This window comes from Argentina anserina, chromosome 3, assembly GCF_933775445.1.
Source record: "Argentina anserina chromosome 3, drPotAnse1.1, whole genome shotgun sequence".
Classification (NCBI taxonomy): Eukaryota; Viridiplantae; Streptophyta; class Magnoliopsida; order Rosales; family Rosaceae; genus Argentina; species Argentina anserina.
The window spans coordinates 14,005,166-14,030,264 of NC_065874.1; the positions used below are offsets into that span (position 1 = coordinate 14,005,166).

Here is a 25,099-nt window from a genome sequence, read left to right on the forward strand (position 1 = left end):
ATCTTTTGGTGGGGGGACGTGAAGAGGAAAAGGATGGAAAAAAAGAAGGACCAAGAGGAAAACCGAAAGAAGAATTTGGAGTGGAATGAAAAGCAAAAAGGGGAAAAGTCAAAGAATGATGCAGCAGAAGAAGAAGAGGAGGCATGAGATTCATATATCATCAAAGATGACGGGGATTTGGTATATGATATACCAGATGATGGCATGCCATCAGCAATTAGCCAAGTTGAGGTTATTGATTGGGATGAATTTGACGTTGTCAAATATATGGATGAGAAGACAATGAGAATATGGACACAGTGTTGGAACAATACAAGCAGCGGGTATGAATTATGTTTTCTACACCATTGTGGTTTTTCTTTTAAAAATGTGATTTGTTTCTTTTACATGTTTCTGTATAAAATTGTTGTATGACTTGTTTCACATTACCTGTCACAGACCCTGTCACAGTCTCTGTCACAAAATCTGTCACAGTCTCTGTCACAAAATCTGTCACAATTCATGTCTCAATAGAAATCTTACTATGATAAGAGGTGTGACAGGTGGTGTGACAGGGTACGTGACAGATGGTGTGTTTGGTCTCGTTAGTGAGTTTCTATGAATTATGTCTTTCACATTTCCTGTCACAATTCTATCACAATACATGTCACAGGACAAAAAATGTTACTGTGACAGATGGTTTCACAGGAGGTGTGGCTGCTTTCGTAAATTAGTTTTCATTTTTTTATTATTTGATCTATTAATGTAGTTGTAACTTGTGATGATGACTTATCGTGTATAATATGTACATTGCAAGACACTATTGTTTGATGGCCCGATTAGAACAGAATTCACCAAAACTGAAAATATGTCATTCTAAGAGCAACTCCAGTGGCCTTGTTATTTGCCAGATGGAGGCCCAACAGCTAAAAAAGACAGCCCAAGCATTCGTCCAACCCGTATGTTATATCTACGTGGATACATCATATATTTGACATTCGCTGAGACACTGTCAAATTTGACAGCCTCCCTATCTCTGTCTTTTGCGTTTCACTTGCTCCTTCACTGAAAATTTCACCCATCTCGCATCCTCACTTTCTCGCCCAAAAATTTCCTGAAAGAAGAACTCATCCACCTCCAATCTCTTTTGCCTATATCAGAAATCCAAGACCCCTTTCACTCTCTACATCTTTTTTTTTTCTTTTAGTGTTGAATATGGAACCTAAATTTTCAGATTCATCATCAGAACCTGCTAATGAGCAATTTTGGAAGCTTGCCGAATCATCTTCAGATGAAGAAGTAAACCAGTTGATACAGATTATTGTAGACGAACAACAAGAGAATGGAAGGAACAAATGTCGGGGCTCGGTTCCTGGTCGCAAGTTTACTGAACGATATCGATTTCAAATTCACCAAATCCTTTTTCGAGATTATTTTGCTGAAAATCCTGTTCATAAAGATGTTAAGTTTCGGAGAAGGTTTCGAATGCATCGACCTCTCTTTCTTCGAATTCTACATGGAGTAGAAACTCATGACTCCTATTTTGTCCAAAAAAGGATTCTGCGGGACGTCTTGGATTATCATCTCTACAAAAGGCAACAGCTGCAATGCGAATGTTAGCATATGGGCATTCGGCAAATTCAGTGAACGATTATGTGAGAATTGGGGAAAGCACTGCAATTGAAGCTCTTAGAAGGTTTGTTCAAGCTATTATTGAGGTGTTTGGATATGGCATTCATATTTTGGATTACCTGGTTCTCATAATGATATAAATGTGTTGGAGTATTCTCCTTTATTTGCTGACCTCCGTAAAGGCCAAGCTCCTCCGATTAATTACAACATAAATAATCATGATTATACTATGGGATATTACCTAGCTGATGGGATATATGCTTCATGGGCCACTTTTGTCAAATCCATTCCTCAACCACAAGGGGAGAAAGCAAAGAATTTTGCTAAAGCTCAAGATGGATGTCGGAAAGATGTAGAACGAGCCTTTGGAGTGCTCTAAGCACGTTTTGCTATTGTTCGTGGTCCTGCTCGGTTTTGGGATCAAGAAACTCTTCAAAAGATTATGAAAGCATGTGTGATAATGCACAACATGATTATAGAAGATGAGCGTGCCAAGAGAATTGCACATGATGATATTGAAACCCTTGCAAGCCAATATATTGTTTCAGATGATGAGGATGAGGAGGAGGAGGCTTTATCTGTTGCACGTAATCAGCCAACACCTTTTGGTGATTTTGTATAAAATCATATGCGAATTCGTGACAGGGAAACACATAATATGCTCAAATCTGATTTAGTTGAGCACTTGTGGGAACATCACTTGGCTAGGAATCAGTAAGTAGATGTTGATTAATGTATTTGTTCATTTTTTTTCAATTGAATTACCAAGACTCTGATGTACTTTGTATTTTATGATTCCTATGTGTGAGATGATCATGTATCTCCATTGTCTTTCCACTATTTTGTATTTTATGATTCCTATGTGTGAGATGATCATGTTACTGGTTTATGGTGTTTGTGATTGCTCTTATCATTGTCATATGGGGAATTATGATTAATAACATCGGGTTCAGTTGTTGAAATTTGTCAACAGAGAAGAGGACTTGAAGAATATGTTGTTTCAGGGTCTGGTAGTTCCTGTATCACGGGTTCATTTTAGTCTTCTGCCAAGAGCGTTTCACATGTATTCATGCATGGTCACAATGTTTTTTTAACATCACCCTTGGCAGCTAGAGGTCATTCTTGCAGTCTCCAGTTGTAATTACTTGATTGCAACTTGTTGTTCTAAAGATGCAATTGTTCTCACTAACAGGTTGCAGACTTTGGGCTTGCAAAGCTAGCATTGGATACAAATACACATGTAACAACACGAGTCATAGGAACATTTGGGTAAATACTTGTACTTTTTGGACCATGATTGTCCCCATTTTCAATCTTTTGAGTTGTTCTGATGGAATTGTCTGCTTGTCCAAATACATGGCTCCAGAATATGCAACAAGTGGAAAGTTAACATATAAGTCTGATGTTTATTCTTATGGTGTTGTACAATTGGAGCTGATTACTACCCCCAGTAAACTTTATTTTTTTGCATCTAAGTTGATTTTTCTCTGTTTTAAGGTGTGTTATGGCCTTTAGAAATACTGTTTTTCAAGTTTAATACCCCTAGTAAATTTTAGTAAAATTTTTACTAATCCCAGTAAACTTTATCATGCTTGGGTTATCTTGAGGCACCAACCAAAATGGATTCAAACAATGCAAGAGGTTGACGCCAAGACAAGTAAGACCAAATCAAAACCTACTACAATTAATACCTCTTCATCTTCAACTACAAACACTCACATAGATATCGATGAAGACATGGACACTTGCTTTGTAGTGCCTAGACCACCAGGAAAGAAGGTTGAAAAACGAAAGTTAAAAGAAACAGATCAACTAGCAAAAGTTCAGAAATTTCAAGTAGAAAAAAAAAGAAAGAGATGAAAAGAAACTAGAAATTATGAAGGAGAAAGTTGAAGTTGATAAAGAAAAATTGCGAGTTAGGAAGTTTGAAGTAGAGATGAGGATTATGTCCATGGATATTTCTGTTATGAATGATGAGGAAATGACATATTATTCCAAGTTGTGAATGAAAATTTTGCACGGCAGCTTATGAAGTTTGTCGATTCTGGTTCACGCGTTGCAGAAACTGTTTTCCTATGTTGGTTTTAGTCTTTGTTCACTTTTATTGTTGATGATGAAAGTTAATTGTGTTGTTTTCTATTTCAAATTATTGTTGTAAGGCTAGTTGTGTTGGTTTTAGTTGTTGTTTCTTGGTTTATTTCATGTTACAGCTTTTGTTCAAGCTTTTGTTTTCTGGCAACTGCTATATTTATGAAGATGGAGGACAATATGTAACATAATAGCAATATAAAACAGCAGCTCATATCTATTCAATTGTTATTTTTACTTATTTACATGTTTTATTGAATGTTTAACTCCATGGTAAATATTTCAAATTTAACATCTCTCTTAGAGATGAGATTTGTTAAATTAACTTCTTGTCATATTTGACATGTCACGTGTCAAAATTCAAAATTAACAACAAAATTTGATCTCTCTATTGGAGTTGCTCTAAGTTTTCATCTACTATATACTCATAAAGTTTACTTGTCACAAACTCTGAATAATATTTCCGATATTTCGACTAAGAAAAAATCGAAAAATGGCACGTAAGCAAAGCAAGTGGGATGATTGGTTAGGAGAACACCGTGAGGCAAAGTACACCTAACCGCATAGGGTCAAGTTTCTACGTACCTTTTAGAAACAGAAACGTAGAGGCGTTGATACCTCCCTGTCAAACTCAAACTCTAGGAAAAGTTGATCAATACTTTAATGCAAAAGATGCGCACACTCACATGACTCTTTTGCCTAAATCTTATTTCTGGACTGAGATTTCAGAGAAGCTAAGCAAAGAAAACCCTTCATTGTATTTTGTTGTAGATTTCAAAGTCGCACAAACACACCCCAAATCCAGCACACCCACCCACCCACCAATCCCAAGCGGCAATTTATATTAACAATCAACAAAGCCCACCCTATTTTCCTCCTATATTAGATTTACCCTGTTTCCATCAGAGTTCTACTCCGATCAGCAATCTGAAAACAGAAAAAATTCGACTTCCCTTTCACCCCTTTTGATATTTTAATCAATACCCTTTGATCTTTACTATATATATTCAGGGTTTTTCAGTTGTTCAGGTCAAACCCAAATTCTACTTTGTCTTCTCTTTGCAGCAGCCGGAATAGTAGTATTGGTTTCTATCTTTTGTCTTTCTGAAGACCAACTCTGACCGGTTGATCGTGTTTCTGGGTTTTTTGTGTGCTCCACAGAAAACCCAACTTGAATTTTCGTACAAAGATTTAACTTCATACACCATGATCTGCTCTGTGAAACAATCTCCGGCGATCACGGCTGGCTGTGATGTGTTTTTGCGGCTGAAAACACGGCAGTCGGTGCAGGGATCTTTGCATTTGCCGTCTCTGCCTTTGAGAAGCTTCCAGAGGTCAGCTACTCTTTCGGTGCAGAAGCCTCTGCACGTGTCTAGCATAGAGAGCTTGGGATCAAGAACACGTTTGATCAAATGTCAGGCGTACGAGGCGGATCAGTCGGAGCCGATCGAGCTTCCGAAGGCGGACACTCGATCAGAGGCAGCCAAGAAGTTGAAGATCGGAGTGTACTTCGCTATGTGGTGGGCTCTGAATGTGGTGTTCAATATTTACAACAAGAAGGTGTTGAATGCGTACCCTTTTCCTTGGTTGACATCGACTCTGTCTTTGGCATGTGGGTCTTTGATCATGATGGTGTCTTGGGCTACCAGGATTGCTGAGGTGCCCAAAGTTGATATGGATTTTTGGAAGGCTCTGTTTCCTGTAAGTTTTTGAAATTGTGGGTTTTGTTTGGTTTTGTGTGAGTTGTGGATGGAGTTACTGAGAAAGTGAGTGTTTTAACTTGTTATGCTTTATGGTCTGTAGATCTTGTTTTGATTTTGAAAGTGAGTTGGGATTTTTCAAGGTTTTTCATTCTCATAATATCAATTTTGTTTGCATGCTGAAAATTGAAAGGAAAAGTTCTGATAGTGAAAATGTAACTCAAACAAAAACAAGCTGGAAATATGAATCGATCGAGTTTAGTTGCTGCCTTTGCTTGAGAGATATCAATGGGCAGACATATTTTTGAACTTTTTATGCTAGCCAAGCATTGACTTGGGATTTTGATGTTTTATGACCATTGGTTTGAAATTTACATTTTTCTCATTGGTTATCGTTTGTAATTGTAGTGTTTGTGAATTCTTTACAGGTTGCTGTGGCACATACAATTGGACATGTAGCTGCAACTGTTAGTATGTCTAAGGTTGCAGTTTCCTTCACCCATATCATCAAGAGTGGAGAGCCTGCTTTTAGTGTATTGGTTTCAAGGTTCATACTGGGCGAGTCCTTCCCTACTTCGGTGTACCTCTCCCTTCTTCCAATTATTGGTGGTTGTGGTCTTGCTGCCTTGACAGAGCTCAACTTCAACATGATTGGTAACCAAACTTTGTCCATGCTGAAATATTTCTGTTGAATTGTTAGATTCTTGATTTCACGACTTGTGTCTTCTTTTTGGGGCAGACATCTCCAGAATCAAGTTAAGTTAGCTGCTATCCCAGAGTAAAACACTTACGTGTATATTCTGTATGACAATTACATTTACATTTTGTAACGGAGATTTTCGTTCTTCATACTGCATATTTAGCTTGTTATATTTTGTTTAGACAACTTCTTTGTTGGTCATGTTTTCCCCAAACACCTGAGTCGCTGCCGATTGCATTGTTTTGTTCTGCTTAATTACGTGACCATTAAAATGAGTTATAGTATAAATATGTATTTATCTGTGATTGGATAATTGTTCGTTTTGCTATTAGGTGAATTAAATCTTTGGTACTTTCTGTTGTTTCAGGATTCATGGGGGCCATGATATCAAACTTGGCATTCGTCTTCCGGAACATATTTTCAAAGAAGGGCATGAAGGGCAAGTCCGTTAGTGGAATGAACTATTATGCATGTCTATCTATTATGTCTCTTATAATTCTCACACCATTTGCAATTGCGGTGGAGGGACCAAAGATGTGGGCAGCTGGGTTTGAAACAGCCATGGCGCAAATTGGTCCCAATTTGATATGGTAATTTCACGTCTATTGTCCTTATTGATTGATCCATATAAGTTATTCTTTTCTGTGTATATGTTTTTTCCATGGCAGTTGTGAACACATAATAAGTAATGTTTTCTGTCTTCTGTACGCCATAACTCTTGTGTGAATATTGTTGGCGTTTAAGAGTTTCTTTGATCCTTTGAATTTTTCACTCAATAGGTGGTCTTCTCTCGAGATATCTTGAAAAAGGTTATCCTAATAGAATGCAGATGATGAAAGAGGACATGCTTTTGCAATGTATTGTGCTAGAAGTTTTCCTAAAAATTGTTACTGATTTGAGCTTTATACATGCAACCAAAGTAGAAAATTATTAACCTTATTGTGAAAGGATCTATGCTATCCATTTTTTTTATTTGATGCTCATGACTACAATACATGGTTTCTATAGTTTTTCTTGTTGATTTAAGGAGTCTTTGGCAGCTATGATTTTACGTTTCCCTATTCTTTACTTCCTGCAGAGTTTGAAATTCTTTGAACCTAGAATCACTACCAGAACAAATTCTTCATGTTCCTTTATATTTGCCTTCTAATACTTATGAGCTGCTCTTGGTTGTGAACAATAGGTGGATGGCAGCCCAGAGTGTATTCTATCATCTCTACAACCAGGTGTCATACATGTCGCTAGATGAGATCTCTCCATTGACATTTAGCATAGGGAACACCATGAAACGTATATCTGTCATAGTATCCTCCATCATCATATTCCACACACCTGTCCAGCCTGTCAATGCTCTTGGAGCTGCTATTGCAATTTTCGGAACCTTCTTGTATTCCCAGGTAAGCCCGTTTTCTCTTTTGAGAATTGAGACTGATTGTTCCTTATTTATGTATGTTTTTTTTTATTTCTCTTGACTTGAAGTATGCAGACATTGATGACAAATTTCTTACGTTACCTCTGTTTGAAAAGTTCAAACTATCAATTTCATACAGACTTTTTTCTGCTACAATAGGTCTTGCTGCATGCATTTGATATTATGATTTGGTGTTTGGAGTTAAAACTTGCCTGCATAGTTAAGCCAATTTTGTTAGGGTCTAAAATGTGGAACTCAAGATCTCCTGATGTAAAATGAGGTTTTGTCGGGTTTTTTCTGAATAGTCCTAGAAATTTGAGTTGCGATGTGCAGAAACTATTGTTGTCATGGGATCCCTTGTTTTTGTAGTATAACAGTTTCTACAATGCAATATGAGTAGTCTCTATATGTAGACAAAGTTTATCTGGCTTTATATGTTTCATACATTTTGGCATTTTGCTTGTACATGCAGACAAATATGATTTGTTTATATATACCTTTTGTCTGCATGTTAAAGATTACAATAGAAAGTTTGTTGATATTTTGTGGGGTGTGGGTTGTATCACGGGTTTATATTAATTAGTATGACATTGTAAACTTACATTTGCTGCCTTCTCTATAAGTATTACTCCAGTTTTCTCTCAAAAATAGCCTGCCTACCTTCCTTTTGTTGCATAAAGAAGATATCATTGTTAGGTAGAGCCTTGCCTTTGGCTCAGAAATGGAGCAACTAGGGAGAGAAGTGTTCGATATAAATACCTAGGAATATCATGTTTTGCTACCGATTGGCAGTTGATTTATTATATGTTATGTGACTTGTCATGATATGTCTGGGCCACCCTAGCCATTGTACTTGTGCTTCTTTGAACATGTATAAACCACTTATTGATCATATTGGTTTTTACCAGGCAAAGCTGTGAGGAGTTTGTGCTGGGGAAGATTTACATATATCGTGTATCATATGACGGGGCGGAAGGGCGACTTGTGGTATAGAAAGAGATGAAAGAAGTGCTGTGAAACTCCATGGTTACTGGTTTTTTGGTTATATGAATGAACCAAGAGTGTGTAATTGTAGATACTAATAATGGTTGAAACGGCACTAGTGTTATAGAAGGAAACTAGGCACTACTTTTTGCTCTTTTTTTTTTTACAATGAGATTGAAGAGAAATATTTCAATAAGCAAGGATATCTGCAACAGTGTATCGGTTGCATTGAGAAAGCATAAATGTCTGCACCCCCTCGACTTAATCGCATTTCTTGTTTTCAAATGACTCTTTGTTTAGAATCTAATTATGATTACTGATTACAGCATATCCGTGGATCAAATGGATGTGCTTTAGATTTGAAAAGGTCAGAGCTTTGTATTCCGGGATATAATAACACATAAGAGCTGGGATTTTCTTGGTGCCTGTCGCCTTTGGTGGCAATGTTCCTTTTCATTTTTGGCTCTTTGAGAACCGAACATCTACTAAAATTTCATTTTCTTTATGAAAATATTCTTCTTCAAGCATCTGTCCAAAGACCTCAGAATTACTATATAGAACACAGCGCATGAATTCGGCCTTGTAGTTGGAAGCTAAAAGATTATCACATTCCAGAATTGAACCATTTCCTCTCAACTCTTTTATGAAGAACAAAGATGCTCATGATATAACCTAGGATTTGCGTCTGCTATGGCTTTTGATCAAAGTCGCCTTGTCTGCAACCCCAGTGGGTTCTCTCCAACTGCTCTCGAGTCCTGACAGCTTGCAATATATCTCTCCTTCGTTTCCTACACCATGGTTGGTAGGCTTGAACAATCTGTACTACCAGAAAATCACCAATATGCATTTGCAAATGGACCCCAATTCCAGGACTGAGAGCTACAGCAGGCTTGTCGAAATTAACCATTTGCTCAGCTGTTGTTTCACAGAGTAGAATCTGTTCAAGATTAGTGACTTCATTGAGATTCACCCTGGCAAGGGACAAAACTTCATCCACAAATGTGAAGGATGAGATTTAGTTTTGTTACGAACTTTTGTGGTTAGCCTAGTGAAGACTGAAGATGCTTAAATTTAGTTTCGTACTAGATTAGATAAGAGATCATGCATAGAACCAAACTTGAAAATTCACTTGCATAAACTAAATTCGATCATCTGGTCTTCTCATGTTAATGAAAGGGAATGTTACCACTCTCCACTGAACTATTCCAGCCGAACTTCATCAAAGTTATATCGAACAAATTGGTAAAGGATTACTAGCTAGTTATCAGCTTAATTCTTTACCCAAGTATCGTGATATCTAATTACATCACTCTAAAAGTAAATATGTCCAGGACTCCAAAACCAACCAACTAGTCACCTTCCAACATAAAATGTTTGGCATATCTTCCTCTTTCAGATACTTTAAAGTAACATTGTACAGAAACCAAAGAGATTTGCAATACAACAACAGTTCAAACCCTTGCAGAAAGATAGCATACAATACTTCTTTCAAAGTCGCAATCAATTGTTCATGGACAGCTGATGCCAAGAGACATCATCAACCAATGAACAACTTGATCTGCTAATTAGCATGGCTCTATGCGACAATTACATAAAGTTACATAAGAAAACATAAACCTGTGGTTCTAACTTTAATTTAATGATTCTGTGTTTATTCCGCACAACATCAAACCTTCAAATGTTTAATGGCCGTATGAACGTCTTTATCACCTCTGCCACTACAGTTGAGCACAACTTTGGCCCCATCCGGAAGAGTAGGGCAAAGCTTCTCCAGGTAAGCCAAGGCATGTGAAGTCTCGAGAGCTGGAATAATTCCCTCCAACCGCGATAATCTTTTAAAGGCTGCAATACAGAAGAATATAATGTTTAGCCAAAGATTCATGCATTACGAGCAATAGCAATGTAGATGTAAAAACATTGTAATAATTCATTAGAATAGGAACTTAGCCAAAGAGATTAATAACAAAGGGAGTATAAGGAAGTTCTATGAGAGAAAATATTGTGGGTCAGTACGAAAACTCTATTTGGTCTCCGGTTTGTAAAGTCAGCCAAAGATTTTCTATTTAGCTTAAATAGAGATGGAACTTTATCTTGAGCAGCAATTGTAAGCACAGAGCATAAAATCAGTAAATTCAAAATTGTAGATCGCATACCCTCCAAAGCTTCTTCATCAGTAATGCTATGGTATTCAGCACGCCCCAAGTCTTTCAGAAAGCTATGTTCCGGTCCAACTCCAGGGTAATCCAGGCTATATAGAAAAAGATAAATTTTAATAATTTGAAAACGCTATAAAGCCATATCACAAATGGTAATCAAACATATTTAAAGAATTTCGTACCCTGCACTAATTGAATGGGGCTCAATGATTTGGCCGTCTTCATCCTGTAACAAGTAACTCATCGCTCCATGCAAAACTCCAACATCTCCTTTGGTCAAGGTTGCTGCATGTTTACCACTGTCTAATCCAAAACCTGCAGCTTCCACCCCAATTAATCTGACATCTTTGTCTTCCACGAACTCATGAAAAAGTCCCATTGCATTCGAACCACCACCAACACAAGCTACTAAAACATCTGGTTTCCCACCCCACTTTTCCAAAGCCTGTTTTCTTGTTTCAATCCCAATTACCTTGTGGAAATCACGAACCATCATAGGGTATGGATGCGGACCAGCAACTGAGCCCAAAATGTAGTGAGTTGTCTCTACGTTAGTAACCCAGTCCCTTATAGCTTCTGAGGTAGCATCCTTCAATGTGGCTGTTCCAGAATGGACTCCTCTAACCTACAGATCGGATAAAGGAATAAGCAATTTAGAAAGGTGTATTGATACAAGCACTGAACTACTTCACAGAAAAGTGAGTCCTTCCATACAATAGTGAAGAAAATGACAAGAAAACGGCAACACTTGAAATCCACTTACTTTCCTATTAGATGCATATCTACTTTCAGTGTTCAAAGAGGAAACATGTACGATGCAATTAGTGGGGCTACCCATCTCATTCAATCATGCCAAAAAGCATGTCATATGTAGTGATTTCCAGAAAGATAAAATTAAACTAGTCTTCAAAGATATATTAAAGTACCAAAGCTTATATCTGAGACAAAGTCCAACAGGCAACAGAGCAATGGCATCACTGGTACCGAATTTAATGATAATGGTACGCAAAATTTTCAATGGAAGAAAAGCGAATTATTTTCTATATGACTCTTTCTTTTGGTCGTCCTGTTCAGGACATACTATTAGTGAAAAACTGAAGAGAGGAAATATGCCTAAATTTGATTCAGTCCAGCTTCATAGACTACTGGATGTTCGCTCGGTAAATACATCATACAATACACTAGAGAAATGTCTCACGCAAAAGAAATGAATTACAGCCCATTACATACCTCAGCACCAAGAAGTTTCATTCTGAAAACATTGAGAGCTTGTCGTTCCATATCCTGAGCACCCATGTAGATAATACACTGCAATCCAAACCGAGCACAGACCGTTGCGGTGGCGACTCCATGCTGACCTGCTCCAGTCTCAGCAATAATACGCTTCTTGCCCAATTTCTTAGCTAGCAGAGCTTGGGCGACAGCATTGTTGATCTTGTGGGCCCCGGTATGGTTAAGATCCTCCCTCTTCAAGTAAATGTGCGGCCCTTCACCATTAGCACGTTTGTAATGCTGAGTTAGCCGCTCTGCAAAATAGAGAGGAGTCTCTCTGCCCACATAATCCTTCAAAATGCCATTCAACTCATTCTGCAATATCACACAATCATCAAACAACCAGGAAACCGCATGAAAGTAAAAGCATCGCAATGCCAGCAAACACTCCAAATGTAACAAACAAGTTAATTTGATGATGTAAATCTTGATTTAACTAATAGGAACCACCACCACCACTAGATAGCCTCAAAGGCTTCATCGAGCTCAATATGCACAATGCTCGAAATTATATTTTCACAGGCCCACAGCTACACACTTGACCTCAGATGTCTCATTATAATCAAATCCCCTACATAAAAACTCCAAGAATTCGGTAACAAAATAACACATTCAAATCCTCCACCCAGTAATGTGCACTAATAAATCAAATAACTAACCTTACAATCAAAACTGAATGCATACTTCTCTACCTCTCAGAATCGTAAAACTCTTCATCAAATTCGAATTACCTGAAACTCTTCATCATCGGCGAGCTTGCGGAACGCGGTCTCGAGCTCGGAGAGCGCATGCATTAGCGTCTCGGGGACATATTTGCCGCCGTATTTCCCGTACCTTCCGAACGAATCGGGTCGGGGCAGCCCAGCCAGCGACCCGTTCTCGGTCTTGCTATCCATCCGGAGACTAGCCGCGGCGTCTCGCGCCACAGTGCAGGAGATGGAGGAAGGCGCGGCGGCACGGGAGGTAAATTTACCGAACTTGAAGGCGAGGTGTGAGGAGTAGGGTTTTGAGAACGGCGCGGTGGAAAGGTTCAGGTGGGTTTTGCAAGCGGTGGCGGAAGTAGAGCCGGTTGAAGCTGCCATGGAGATTTTGAGAAGGAAGAGAAAAGAGTGAATTGAGCTTTGGAATTAGGAGCTTTTTTACGGGCTTTTACAACCGCGTTTGTTTGTTTGTTTATTTGATTTTTTACTGGGGTTGGTGAAAGTAACTGTTTATTTCTAGAGTAAAATATTACCCACAAGAGGAATGGAGGAGCGCAACGTAACGTAGTGAGATTATGTGGCTTAGGTTTGAAATGCGTATCTCTGCATGTCTAGAACAACATCTCTTTGATAATGGATTGATCAGGACCGTATGTACTAGTGGGTCACTGGGTCTCATTGGTAAGTTGTATATATATATATATATATAGACATTAATTAGGTTTCTATAAAAAGGAAGTTATATGAGATTGGAAATTGAATTTTTTGTGAATTTTAGATGTTAAGAAATTTGTGGTTGATGGAATAGAAGGAAAATAAGTGACTAAAAATGTACCGTAATTTGCTCTTTAAATTATTTTATTCAGTGATGATTGACTGTATTCACACAACCAAGTCACTCTCAAAATCCTAATTTCGTAGCGAAGTTTACTAGTTTAGACTATTTGTCCAACTATACACTAAATCACTAAATCATGTATGAACTTTGAATCGCCCTCATAATGTACGTATAGTTTTATAGCATTTGCATATTTTGAGTTTCAAGTTTCCTTACATCATGACCATAATTAAGTTCTCAGGCTTTGTAATACCCCAAATTTTTGGGTTAGCTTCGTATAAATTCTTGTAGGTTATTTAACTTAGAAATTGAATAAAATCGCATTTTTCATTTTTTTGTCGATGTCAATCGAAACAAAACCGATTTTGAAAATTTAATTGAAAAACGTTATGTTTTCTATGACTCGAGAGTCGACTTTTATTTCGTCATTCGTCTCAGAAAACTTCCTTCACAAAAATTATAGAACTCGTCGATACGGGTTCGTGAACACGTCACGCACCTTAATCGGACGTCGTATGTGAAAGTTAGGACCAACAGAAGTTGGTTTCCGAATTTAGAAAATGTATAAAAAGAGGTTTTTGGGAAACCTAGTTTCCAAAAATGGAAACACACACACACACACACACACACACACACTCTCTCTCTCTCTCTCTCTCTCTCTCTCTCTCTCTCTCTCTCTCTCTCTCTCTCTCTCTCTCTCTCTCTCTCTCTCTCTCTCTCTCTCTCTCTCTCTCTCCTCGAACCGACACTCCATCTCAAAATCACCTCCGACAATCTCGCATCACCGGCCGCCGTGGCTCTCACCGCCGGTCCCAAAGCCACCGCACGGACTACAGCTCCGACCCTTAGACGCAACACGCCGCCTTGAAGCTTGATCGGCGATTCCAAGATTCTGCAGATTTCCACCGCCGTCCAAGCTTCACCTTCGGCAACACCGAGAGCACATGGTTAGCTTACCTTCGCCAATCATCACCTCTGGTGCCTCATGCAAGCGTTTTGGGGCTCAAATCGCGCTACCATTTTGTCCTCCGCGAAATCAACTCCGTCGGCATCTCGAGCTTCTCCAGCGACTTCCCAGTGATTCTAGGGTCCAAAATAGGTACGAATATGTCCCTAATCGTGTGATATATATTTTGTGGTGTTGATTGTTTTGTGGTTTGAGGAGTTTCGGAGGGGGAGCGTGAGAGAAATTTGAGTGGTGGAAGGACGACATTAGGCCGTGGAAGGGATGAGGAGAGGAGAGGAGTGAGTTTTTGGTAGTCGTGGGCAAGCCACATGCGCGATTTGAGGTGGCACGTAAGCACCACGCGCATCCAGTTTGAGCGGCGCGTGAGCACCACACGCGGCTGCCGGATAGTGGAGCGTGAACAGTAAATTATGAACATTAATTTTGTAAAAAGTAATTTCTGAGTAGTAAATTGTAAAAGTAATTTCTGAACAGTAAATTTGTGAATAGTAATTATGTGAACAGTAATTGCAACAAACATTGATTTGGTGAACAGTAATTAAGTAAAAACCTTAATTTGTTGAACAGTAATCAGTTGTACTGATTCGACATCTGAGATTTTACATATCGTTTCCAACCACGTTATTAATGCAATTAGGTGACTGAAAAAACGAGTGAGCGAATTGCTCTCGGTATCGTGAAAATTACACTCAAGTAATAAGGTGAGTAAATCTCACTATGACAAGTCTACCATTGACGGTGACTCATACTTACGTTTTCTTAAAAAGATTGAACTATGATATGTATATAATATAGTGGGTTGTGTATGTGTATAAATGAGAAATACGATACATATATATGGGTTGCTATATTATATATTGTTACGTTTTTATTTTCAAATGAGTTTGTACTGTGGCAACTATATTTATATTATTGAGCAAGAGTCACTTGATTGTAGTACAATAAACATGTGTTGATTGTTAAATTGTACGCGGTTTTAACATTGTGTCTTGTTAAAACGTTTTATGGTCTTCGAACGTTGTTGGCAGTAATCAGAACTGAACCTTGGTCGGGTGTCATTTACGATTCAATTAGAGTTCTAGTCTGTTTACAGGAGTACTACATGAGGGGTAACAGATGGGGTGCTTGGGTCTCATGAGTACCCATATTTTGTGTGATATTGGGTAACATATGGGTTGCCCATTATTGGTCGGTGTACTGCATGAGGGGTAACAGATGAGTACATGGGTCTCATGAGTACTCGTATTTTAAATGTAATTGGGTAAACATATGGGTTGCCCAATGTGTCATGAGTACTTATGTTTTCATATGTTAATGGACAACCAGATAGGTCGTCCAATATTTTACGAGTACATTTATTTCTAAATGTCATTGGTATTTTCTTTAGTATGCAATGTGTGTTATACTATTGGTTTACTCATACGAGCTGCAAAGCTTACCGGATTTGTGTTTACAATCCCAGTGCACTTATTCGATGGTGTAATAGATGATTCTGCATGTGTGGTTTAACAGAATTGGAGGGCTTTCTCTGAAGATTGTCGAAGTTTATGTAATTTACTAGTGGTGAGGATTGAGAGGATTTTTACAGTTCATTTGTTATAATACTTGAATTATAAACTGTTTTTGTAATAATCAAATCGACTGAGTCGTACAATGAACTCAGTTTCGATACACTGTAACTATAAGATGATTTCAATACATTTGAGATTGTTTTAGAGTTGTCATGGTTTTGATTTCGAGTTTTATCATTTGGAATTTCGGGATTGTAACAGGCTTGTACCATGAGTAATAAACTATTGTATTTAGATATATAGGAAATTAATCTGGTCTTAATACGCAGGTGAAAAGAACTTGAGCTTATTAGGTAATGGTAATTTGCTGATATATTGTAGCTTGTCTTATTAATGTTTTTTTAATTAATTTGATTGTTAAATAAAAAAAGCACTGCTAGGGCGCCATAATATGGCGCCACATTGGAGCTTGTCTTATTAATGGTCTTTTTTCTAATTAATTTGATTGTTAAATAAAAAAAACACTGCTAGGGTGCCATATTATGGCGCCTATGTGGCATGCCAAATAATATCGTCATGTCAGTAATTAAAATAGTCATAAAATATCTTCTTCTTTTTTAATAAAAAGACAATCTTATCATTGTTTAATTTTTATTCATTATGATTATTAAATTAAGAAATATTTTAATTTGATAAAAAATAAAATATTTTCATGAACATAATTCGGATACCATATTTAGTAAATAGAAATTTAAATTTCAGACGATTTAGTTATCTTATTACATTTATTTGGAAAATTATTTTAGGATATTTGTTCAAAAAGTTACCTTACAAGTGATGAAAACAAGATTATTATCTTATGACAATTTATTAGATTTATGGGACCTGTAAGGTAACAAATTATTTTTATCCATGTATATATTATATATTAAGGCCATATATTAATTAAGATTAATATTGTATGTTACCATGTTTTCATGTTCTGTCATATATTAATTACCTAGGACGAAATAGTTTTATTAAAATATTTTTTGCACACACGTCTATATATATGTATATAAGCATAATTTTGTAAATATGAAAAAATTAATTACATTTTGACAGTATTGTCGTAAAGAAAAAGAATTAAGGATAAAAAAAATATATTTTTATAATAATCTAGAATTTGGTTTAACATGGATAAGATTGTATTTTTATTTAAAATGACATATTATAACAGTAATTAGACGTGACAATATTATGTTGCATGCCATATATGATTGTGGCGCCGAGTCTGATATTATATTGTGGTGCCTAAATATTTTCCTAAAAAAAAAAATTACGACATGAGTATCTAGGAAATCGTCGCTTCAAAGTGAATTTATTTCAGAGTTATATTCTCAGTAATCTTGCGAATGGAGTCGAGGGATCTTTTTCTGGTAGAAAAAAGAAAAGTCTTCCCATGACCTAAACGCAAGACATGTGTGCTAAGTGCTAACTAACGAGAGCACCTTAATGCCATCTGAACTACCATTTCCTGGTAACGTCTCAGTTGAATTGTGAATCGTAATAGCAAAATGTGATTGATCTGATTCTTCAGAAACCACTGGCTCCGCTAGTACTTGTCCTTTATCAGTCTTAAAATCTGCAGCGGATGCTAGTTCATGAAGTGCTTCAGCAATCTTCTCAACACTGGTTACAACTTCAATAAGAAGCAACGCCACCGCAGCTGATGGTACCATTTCGATCACATTCGCATCTTTCCATATGCCTCCTCTCAGCAACGACATGAGACTCTCAGCTGCTGCTTTTGAGACTGTAATGTGGTGGTCAGCTGATGATGATAGAGTCATTTTCTGAAGTGCTGTAGCTAATTCCTTCAAAGCTTTCCCGGTTTCAATGCAAATATTTTTGCATGGTTCCTGAATTTGGTCTCGAATTTCAGCAGGGGCCTGGATATTGTCACTAGCTAGTTAGATTTACAAATCAACAATATGAGTGAGAGAATGGTGTAAAGAAGGTTTTGGTTAGTATATATACCTGAACTTCATTGTTCAGGTAAGTATTAAGAGCCTCAATTTTATAGGCACATTGCCTACTTGCAGCTCCAACATTCAAATACTTTTTCCATGGGTGGCGGAACTTGAACTTCCCGTGACCTGGTTCCCACCATGCCAAGTTAGCCTGCAATATTAAAGCAACTATTGGCTTCACAGTGAACTACCCTCTAACCAGAATGATCGATAGTAATTAAGCTTCAGCACAAGTGTCTTTTGAATTTCTTAATATATCTTCTTGTCTTCTAATTGAATAAATTGGTTTAATTCGATGAAATAATGCTTTCAAGATACACATGCAAGATTTCAATATTCCTCATCTACATTTATACGTAAACTTACCATAAAGTCCTCAGGGCCTTTTGATGTAAGAACACTTATATATTGCTTAAGCAAAGATTTGTTATCACTTAATGGCAACCCATTCTCTTGTCTGTCAAAATATTCAGATCCAAATCCTGTAAATTACGTAAAAGTAGTGCTTAGTCGATTGTCGTAATCATATATAACATATACAGCTGAAGAATGAGGTAGTGTAACAAATTGATGGTAGCATATATACATACCTTCCATAGAATTCCCAAGCTTGTCTATGTTGCTCGCAACCAAATTGTGAAGATCAACTCCAATCCACACAGGACAAATGAATATACAGATCATAATAGAAGTACAGCCTCCTACGGCAACCGTTGATATCCTTATATGTGCCATCTCTAGTATTTCATAGTCGCGGTAGCCGGATACCGAAACCAAGCTGTAGGTCAATATGAATATCACCAGGAAGTAGTCATGCCTTGCCTTTAACAAAGGGAAGAATCTCAGGAAGGTCATTATTGCAGCTGCAAAAGAAACATATCACGTTAGCCACTAATTTTTGTGCTTGTGCTTCAAACTCTCACTTAATTAGAAGTATATGTACGTGCATGCATGGAACACACCTACAACAAAGACGAAAAATCCAATCAATACGGGCTCCGCGACTTCTCCTCCCCAAAGGGTTGTTATGTGATGAGCTCCAACAGCTAGAGGACCAGCTATTATTGTTGCCACCATCCTATTTAAACCCCTTTCTAGGGTTCCTCCTGGGGAATGAAAACAAAAATTATAAGAGGGGTACCGAGACGCAATATAACATATATATATATATATATATATATATATATATATATATAATCGTTCTCAGATGCGGACCAATGATTTTGGTGTGGATTTTCATTTGTGCACCACTTTTGGTCTAAGATTTAGATAATATTGAATAGATTATCTCTGCAAAATTTCAACCGATTTGGTGATCGTTAAGACCCTCAAAATCGAAAAACAAATGGACGGACTGAATTATGTCAAATATGAACCGTTCATGTTTTTAACAAAAAAAAACACAATTTTGAGGGTCTTAACGATCACTAATTTGACTGAAATTTTGCAGAGATGATCTACACAGTATTATCTAGATACTAGACTGTGGAAATAAAGAAATTCGATCTAAAAGTGATGCAAAAATAAAAATCCGCACAAAACATTATTGGTGCGGACCTCCGCAGCCAAGAATGTCTATATGTACTATTTTTTATTGTATATATTCCTCATTTTAGGTAGACCTTGGTAGTCCATCAATTAAGTTATCAATGATCATCACTAGATTATTTCAAACAACTCAAGCACAACCACCTTAAATGATTGACACTATTACATGCATAGGCATTTAATTTCTTTGAACAAATGCCTTTTAATTATGCATGAGGCGGCCTTCTAACATTACAGAGTGCTTACCAACTGTGTACTCAAAGATAAGGGCCACGGTCAGGATCGCCCACATTGCATTGACACCAAAGCCTTCATGAATCGGTCGAAAGTAATAAAACAGAGAAACCAAGGTGAGAGCCAACCCTACTTTGCCGGAATGAACAATCCTTCTCGGATCATCCTTTCCAAGCTTCTTCGCCTTCGTCGCGACCTCCACTACTTTATCCCACAACTTCAGCGGCGCCGCCTTCATCCACCGCAGAACACGGCCGAAAGGCCCTGCACCGGAGCCACCGTTCGCCAAACCATCATTATCTGCATAAGTCATTTCTGTCAAGCAAGCAAAACAGCACAAAGGAGGAGCAGAGAAGAAGTTGAAGAAGAAGATCGAGCAGATCTAGCTAGCTCAAGTAATTAAAGTGGTGCTGTCACTGCTGTGCGTAAAACGATATGCAGGAGAATTTTCCAATATATAGAGGTGACGGGAAGAGCTGCATGATCCAGGGGAGGAAAGAGAGGTTGTTTTATTTTTATTTAAAGAAAACAGAGACGTAACAAAATGGAATCGCCGCACATGCAATCTAATTAAAAGTGGGGGCTGATTCGTACGGTAACGTACCATAAACTAGGATAGTCAAACTATCATACAACATGCAACTTCGGTTATCAAATGACGAAATTAAATTTCAATATGCTCCTGAATAATGTTCTTTTTTCATTTTTAACCCAAACTATCAAAATTTTTCATTTGCGGACCCTAAACCATGTATGTTGATATTTAATTAGGTGACCTAACGGCAGCTCGGCCAACCCAATGAAATTGAAGATTTTTGAACGAATTTTCTGCTAGTCCTTCAATATTGTAATAAAAAAAATTCTTTTCAGTGAACTTTTTATATTTCAGTACGGTCCTCTTTTTTCTTATTCGTATAAGGAGTGGGATCACAAAATGAATTAGAAAGCTCCTGTTGTGTAGAAATGAACTTGAGAAATTATTGAAGACGATTAAATTCTGTTGGAAGTGGTCTCAAGGGAAGAAAAGGATTCATGCTAAAAAAAAGAGAGGAAGAAAATGAGTCTTTAGAAATGTGCAAAGAGTGCGATAGTTATTGGGATCTTTGGATCAACTAAAACGATGAATTATTTCAACAACAAAAAAAAAACACTAAAACGATAAATTTTGTTCCTAAATTCGGTAAACCCCTTGATTATAAGTTTCTGTAATATTAACTCTACACCCTGAGTCTGACTATATGGTATACACGACGTGTATACTTTTGGTTTGGAGAAAAAAACGGAACTATGGATCGGATAACAACTTTGTAGGCATATACCGATGGAACACGTACCTAGAGCCGGAGTTTCCCCGCACCACAACAACATAAATAATCATCCCATCATTCCAATGGCGCAACATATACCCATAAAGCAACTGAATTCGTCGTAAAATGCCAAGTTTGCATTGTAAAATACCGGTGGTAGAGTGGTACCGATCGATAATGGCTGGATGATACAATACCGCTAGTGTGCCTTTAGGTCTGTTATTATCTTAACCAAAAAAAAAGGTCTGTTATTATCATCTGCTATGATATTTACCCGTACTTAAATTTCATTGACTATAATAATTGCGGACGTAGCTTGACGTTTGTTGACGGCAACAACACAGTCCCCATTGAGAGTGATAGCAACTCTAGTTACCTACCATGCACAATGTATATTTTGCGGTCGCGGTCATTTTCGGGTTCGTTTGTTATACAACGTGTGTATGTCATACAGCAAGATCAGACAGTAAATAAAAGGGGAAGAGACTGATGCACGTGAAATGTTGGTGTGAATGTTTGATGAATGTTGTTGTTGTATACCATACAACAGCGCACTATAGTCATTTTCAACCAAAACAATGTTGCAAAATACAAAATATCAATAAGAAAGAGTACTTGACGAAACCCATCCAATCACATTTGTTCATGTAATCTAATATACATACATAACCAACAAAGTCTACAAAGCTAATTAAACTTTGGGAAAACACATCTAAATCACATGCATGCATCTACTCTTCATTGATTCGACCACCACTTGCAGTTGTAAATTAAAGAATTCATGCTACAAGTAAATAAATATAATTAAATTACCTAATGCCAAGTTGCCAACCGACCCTAATTATGAAATCATTGTTTGAAATGTTAAGTATTAAACCAAATTTTAAAAATGGACTTCTTTCCAAGTGCAGAACAATTGGAATTGGGAAGATTGACCCGATGCCATAAGTTCACATTGTTTAGAGATGATGTCCTTATAAGAAAACCAAAGATGCTTTAAAGTACGTCGCACCCCTCCAACTCCACGTTTCAGATTTGCAAAGGCAGGTCTTTCGTTCAAACTTCGCTTACTGTTAGTAGCACTAGCCTTCCGAAAGTCTTCGACAAAGTAAAACCGTTTAATGACTTTAATCAACTTAATTTCTGGAGAGCTGAAAGGAAGAGAAGTAAGGTAGTAGAAGATGAGAGGGAGAGAGAGGGAGAGAGAGAGAGCGGGAGAGACGGATCTTAGTGATGAATAAAGGAATATGCCGCACATGCAAGCAAACAGTACGGATAATGCGGTGGAATAGTCAACCACATAGGGAAGCTCAGTTATCAAATTAGAACCTTACTTATAACAGATAAGTACGTGTACATTTATTAATTGCAACCCACGTCACCTAGTCATGGCTTTCAAATCTGACAGATAGACGAGATAAGTTGACTATCAGAGCCTGGCCATCAACTGTTGAGGACAAAGAGCAGCACCGGAATATTCGTTTAGGAGTGTCAAAAGACTCAAAACAAGGAAGAAGGTTCCTCTTCAACCTTTGCATGTGCCGGCCATTGAAAGAAGACAACAATTTGTTACAAGGAGTGTGGCGAAGGAAACTTGGTACGATACCCATAAATAAATTAGGCCTCATCATTTAGCCCGCGGATCCGAAAAGCCCGCGTAGGCCCGCAAGCCTGACGGGCTTTTATACGGCCCGACCAGTTAGAAAACCCGCCAAAGCCCGCTTCCGTGGGTAGAGGACCGAGCTTAAATTATAGGTGTGAAACCCGGCCCGGCCCGTCAAAAGCCCGCAAGGCCGGTGAGGCCCGGCCCGCCAAATAATAAAATATTATACATACATATTTTATTAGGTTTAGAATAAAACTATTGCATTATGAAGCAACTATATTAAGGAAACTTCTTGGGATCGATCGACACCAATAGATATGATCGGTATATATATTTAGTGACCCTGTAAAAATTTCATCCAATTCAGAACTCATTTGACCGTCAGAATTTCCGATATACCGAAAACAACACTAATATGTCATAAGGGAAGACCCATTACCAAAATGCGAACACCAAAAGTCGTTTGCATATCTGAAATCACCTAATTTTTGTCACCGATTGTGTGTGGTCGCAACAAGGAAACCAATTTGGCAAAACCCCGGTCAAAGAGGATTTTAATATGTCAAAACGTCTTTTTCTTTGTTAACCGTAGGTACGAACGGTCAAACAATATCTAAAATGGACGAAATTTTTACGGGTTCCCTAAATATATATACCGATCACATCTACTGGTGCCGATCGACCATATTTTAAACTATAGTTATTGATCGCCGAAGCGTCAACTAATGTATCATACCCTTTTATATTAGGTTTATAATAAAACTATTACATTATAAAGCGACTATATGAAGGAAACTTCTCGGAATCGATCTACACCATCCGATGTGATAAATATATATATTTAATGATCATTTTAAAATTTCATGCAATTCGGATCTCGTTTAACCGTCGGAATTTCCGGTAAACCAAAAACAACACTAATATGCCCTAAGGGGGGACCAATTACCAAGATGCGAATGTGGAAATTTGTTTACATATTTGAAATCACCTAATTTTTGTTACCTATCGTGCCCGGTCGAATTGAAGAAATCTAGTTGGTAAAGCCCCAGTCAATGAGGTTTAAATATGTCAAAACGCCTCTTTTTTAGTTGACCGTTCGTACGAACGGTCAAACCATGTCCAAAACGGACGAAATTTTTACGGGTTCCCTAAATATATATACCGATCACATCTACTGGTGTCGATCGACCATATTTCGAATTTAAGTTGTCGATCGCCGAAGTGTCCACTAATGTATTATAACCTTATATTAGGTTTATAATAAAACTATCACATTATGAAGCGACTATATGAAAGAAACTTCTCGGAATTGATCGTCACCATCCGATGTGATAAATATATATATTTAATGATCATTTTAAAATTTCATGCAATTCGGACCTCGTTTAACCGTCGGAATTTCCGGTAAACCAAAAACAACACTAATATGCCCTAAGGGGGGACCAATTACCAAGATGCGAATGTGGAAATTTGTTTACATATTTGAAATCACCTAATTTTTTTTACCTATCGTGCGCGGTCGAACTGAAGAAATCTAGTTGGCGAAACCCCAGTCAATGAGGTTTAAATATGTCAAAACACCTCTTTTTTGGTTGACCGTTCGTACGAACGGTCAAACCATGTCCAAAACGGACGAAATTTTTAAGGGTTCCCTAAATATATATACCGATCACACCTACTGATGACGATCGACCATATTTTGAATTTGAGTTGTTGATCGCCGAAGTGTCCACTAATGTATTATAACCTTATATTAGGTTTATAATAAAACTATCACATTATGAAACAACTATATGAAGGAAACTTCTCAGAATCGATCGACACCATCCGATGTGATCAATATATATATTTAATGATCATTTTAAAATTTCATGCAATTCGGACCTCGTTTAACCGTCGGAATTTCCGGTAAACCAAAAACAACACTAATATGCCCTAAGGGGGGACCAATTAATAAGATGCGAATGTGGAAATTTGTTTACATATTTGAAATCATCTAATTTTTGTTACCTATCGTGCGCGGTCAAACTGAATAAATCTAGTAGGCAAAGCCCCGGTCAATGAGGTTTAAATATATTAAAACGCTTCTTTTTTAGTTGACCGTTCGTACGAACGGTCAAACCATGTCCAAAACGGACGAAATTTTTATGGGTTCCCCAAATATATATACCGATCACATCTACTGGTGTCGATCGACCATATTTTGAATTTGAGTTGTTGATCGCCGAAGTGTCCACTAATGTATTCTAACCTTATATTAGGTTTATAATAAAACTATCACATTATGAAGCGACTATATGAAGGAAAGTTCTCGGAATCGATCGACACCATCCTATGTGATCAATATATATATTTAATGATCATTTTAAAATTTCATGCAATTCGGACCTCGTTTAACCGTCGGAATTTCCGGTAAACCAAAAACAACACTTATATGCCCTAAGGGGGGGGAC

At 37.5% G+C, this 25,099-nt stretch overlaps 4 protein-coding genes across 4 annotated transcripts; 2 read left to right on the forward strand and 2 right to left on the reverse strand.

The window, feature by feature from the left end:
* The first annotated feature begins 1,194 nt into the window (after positions 1-1,194).
* LOC126787110 (uncharacterized) lies at positions 1,195-1,990 on the forward strand. The gene is made up of 3 exons (XM_050513042.1): positions 1,195-1,440; positions 1,536-1,697; positions 1,763-1,990. The coding sequence occupies exons 1-3, from the start codon at positions 1,195-1,197 to the stop codon at positions 1,988-1,990; spliced, it is 636 nt and encodes a 211-aa protein (XP_050368999.1).
* A 2,402-nt stretch (positions 1,991-4,392) lies between these two features.
* LOC126787767 (glucose-6-phosphate/phosphate translocator 1, chloroplastic-like) lies at positions 4,393-8,733 on the forward strand. The gene is made up of 5 exons (XM_050513667.1): positions 4,393-5,400; positions 5,828-6,053; positions 6,467-6,689; positions 7,283-7,496; positions 8,419-8,733. The coding sequence occupies exons 1-5, from the start codon at positions 4,906-4,908 to the stop codon at positions 8,428-8,430; spliced, it is 1,170 nt and encodes a 389-aa protein (XP_050369624.1). The 5' UTR covers positions 4,393-4,905; the 3' UTR covers positions 8,431-8,733.
* A 1,119-nt stretch (positions 8,734-9,852) lies between these two features.
* LOC126786728 (tryptophan synthase beta chain 1) lies at positions 9,853-13,031 on the reverse strand. Its single transcript, XM_050512646.1, has 5 exons — positions 12,654-13,031; positions 11,881-12,237; positions 10,833-11,275; positions 10,648-10,742; positions 9,853-10,336 (listed from the first exon to the last, which is right to left on the reverse strand). Exons 1-5 carry the CDS (start codon positions 13,002-13,004, stop codon positions 10,161-10,163), a joined length of 1,422 nt encoding a protein of 473 aa, XP_050368603.1. The 5' UTR covers positions 13,005-13,031; the 3' UTR covers positions 9,853-10,160.
* A 4,374-nt stretch (positions 13,032-17,405) lies between these two features.
* Positions 17,406-20,131, reverse strand: LOC126787112 (aluminum-activated malate transporter 2-like). Its single transcript, XM_050513044.1, has 6 exons — positions 19,746-20,131; positions 18,914-19,057; positions 18,542-18,814; positions 18,318-18,433; positions 17,959-18,102; positions 17,406-17,870 (listed from the first exon to the last, which is right to left on the reverse strand). The coding sequence occupies exons 1-6, from the start codon at positions 20,044-20,046 to the stop codon at positions 17,406-17,408; spliced, it is 1,443 nt and encodes a 480-aa protein (XP_050369001.1). The 5' UTR covers positions 20,047-20,131.
* Between the last annotated feature and the right edge of the window lie 4,968 nt (positions 20,132-25,099).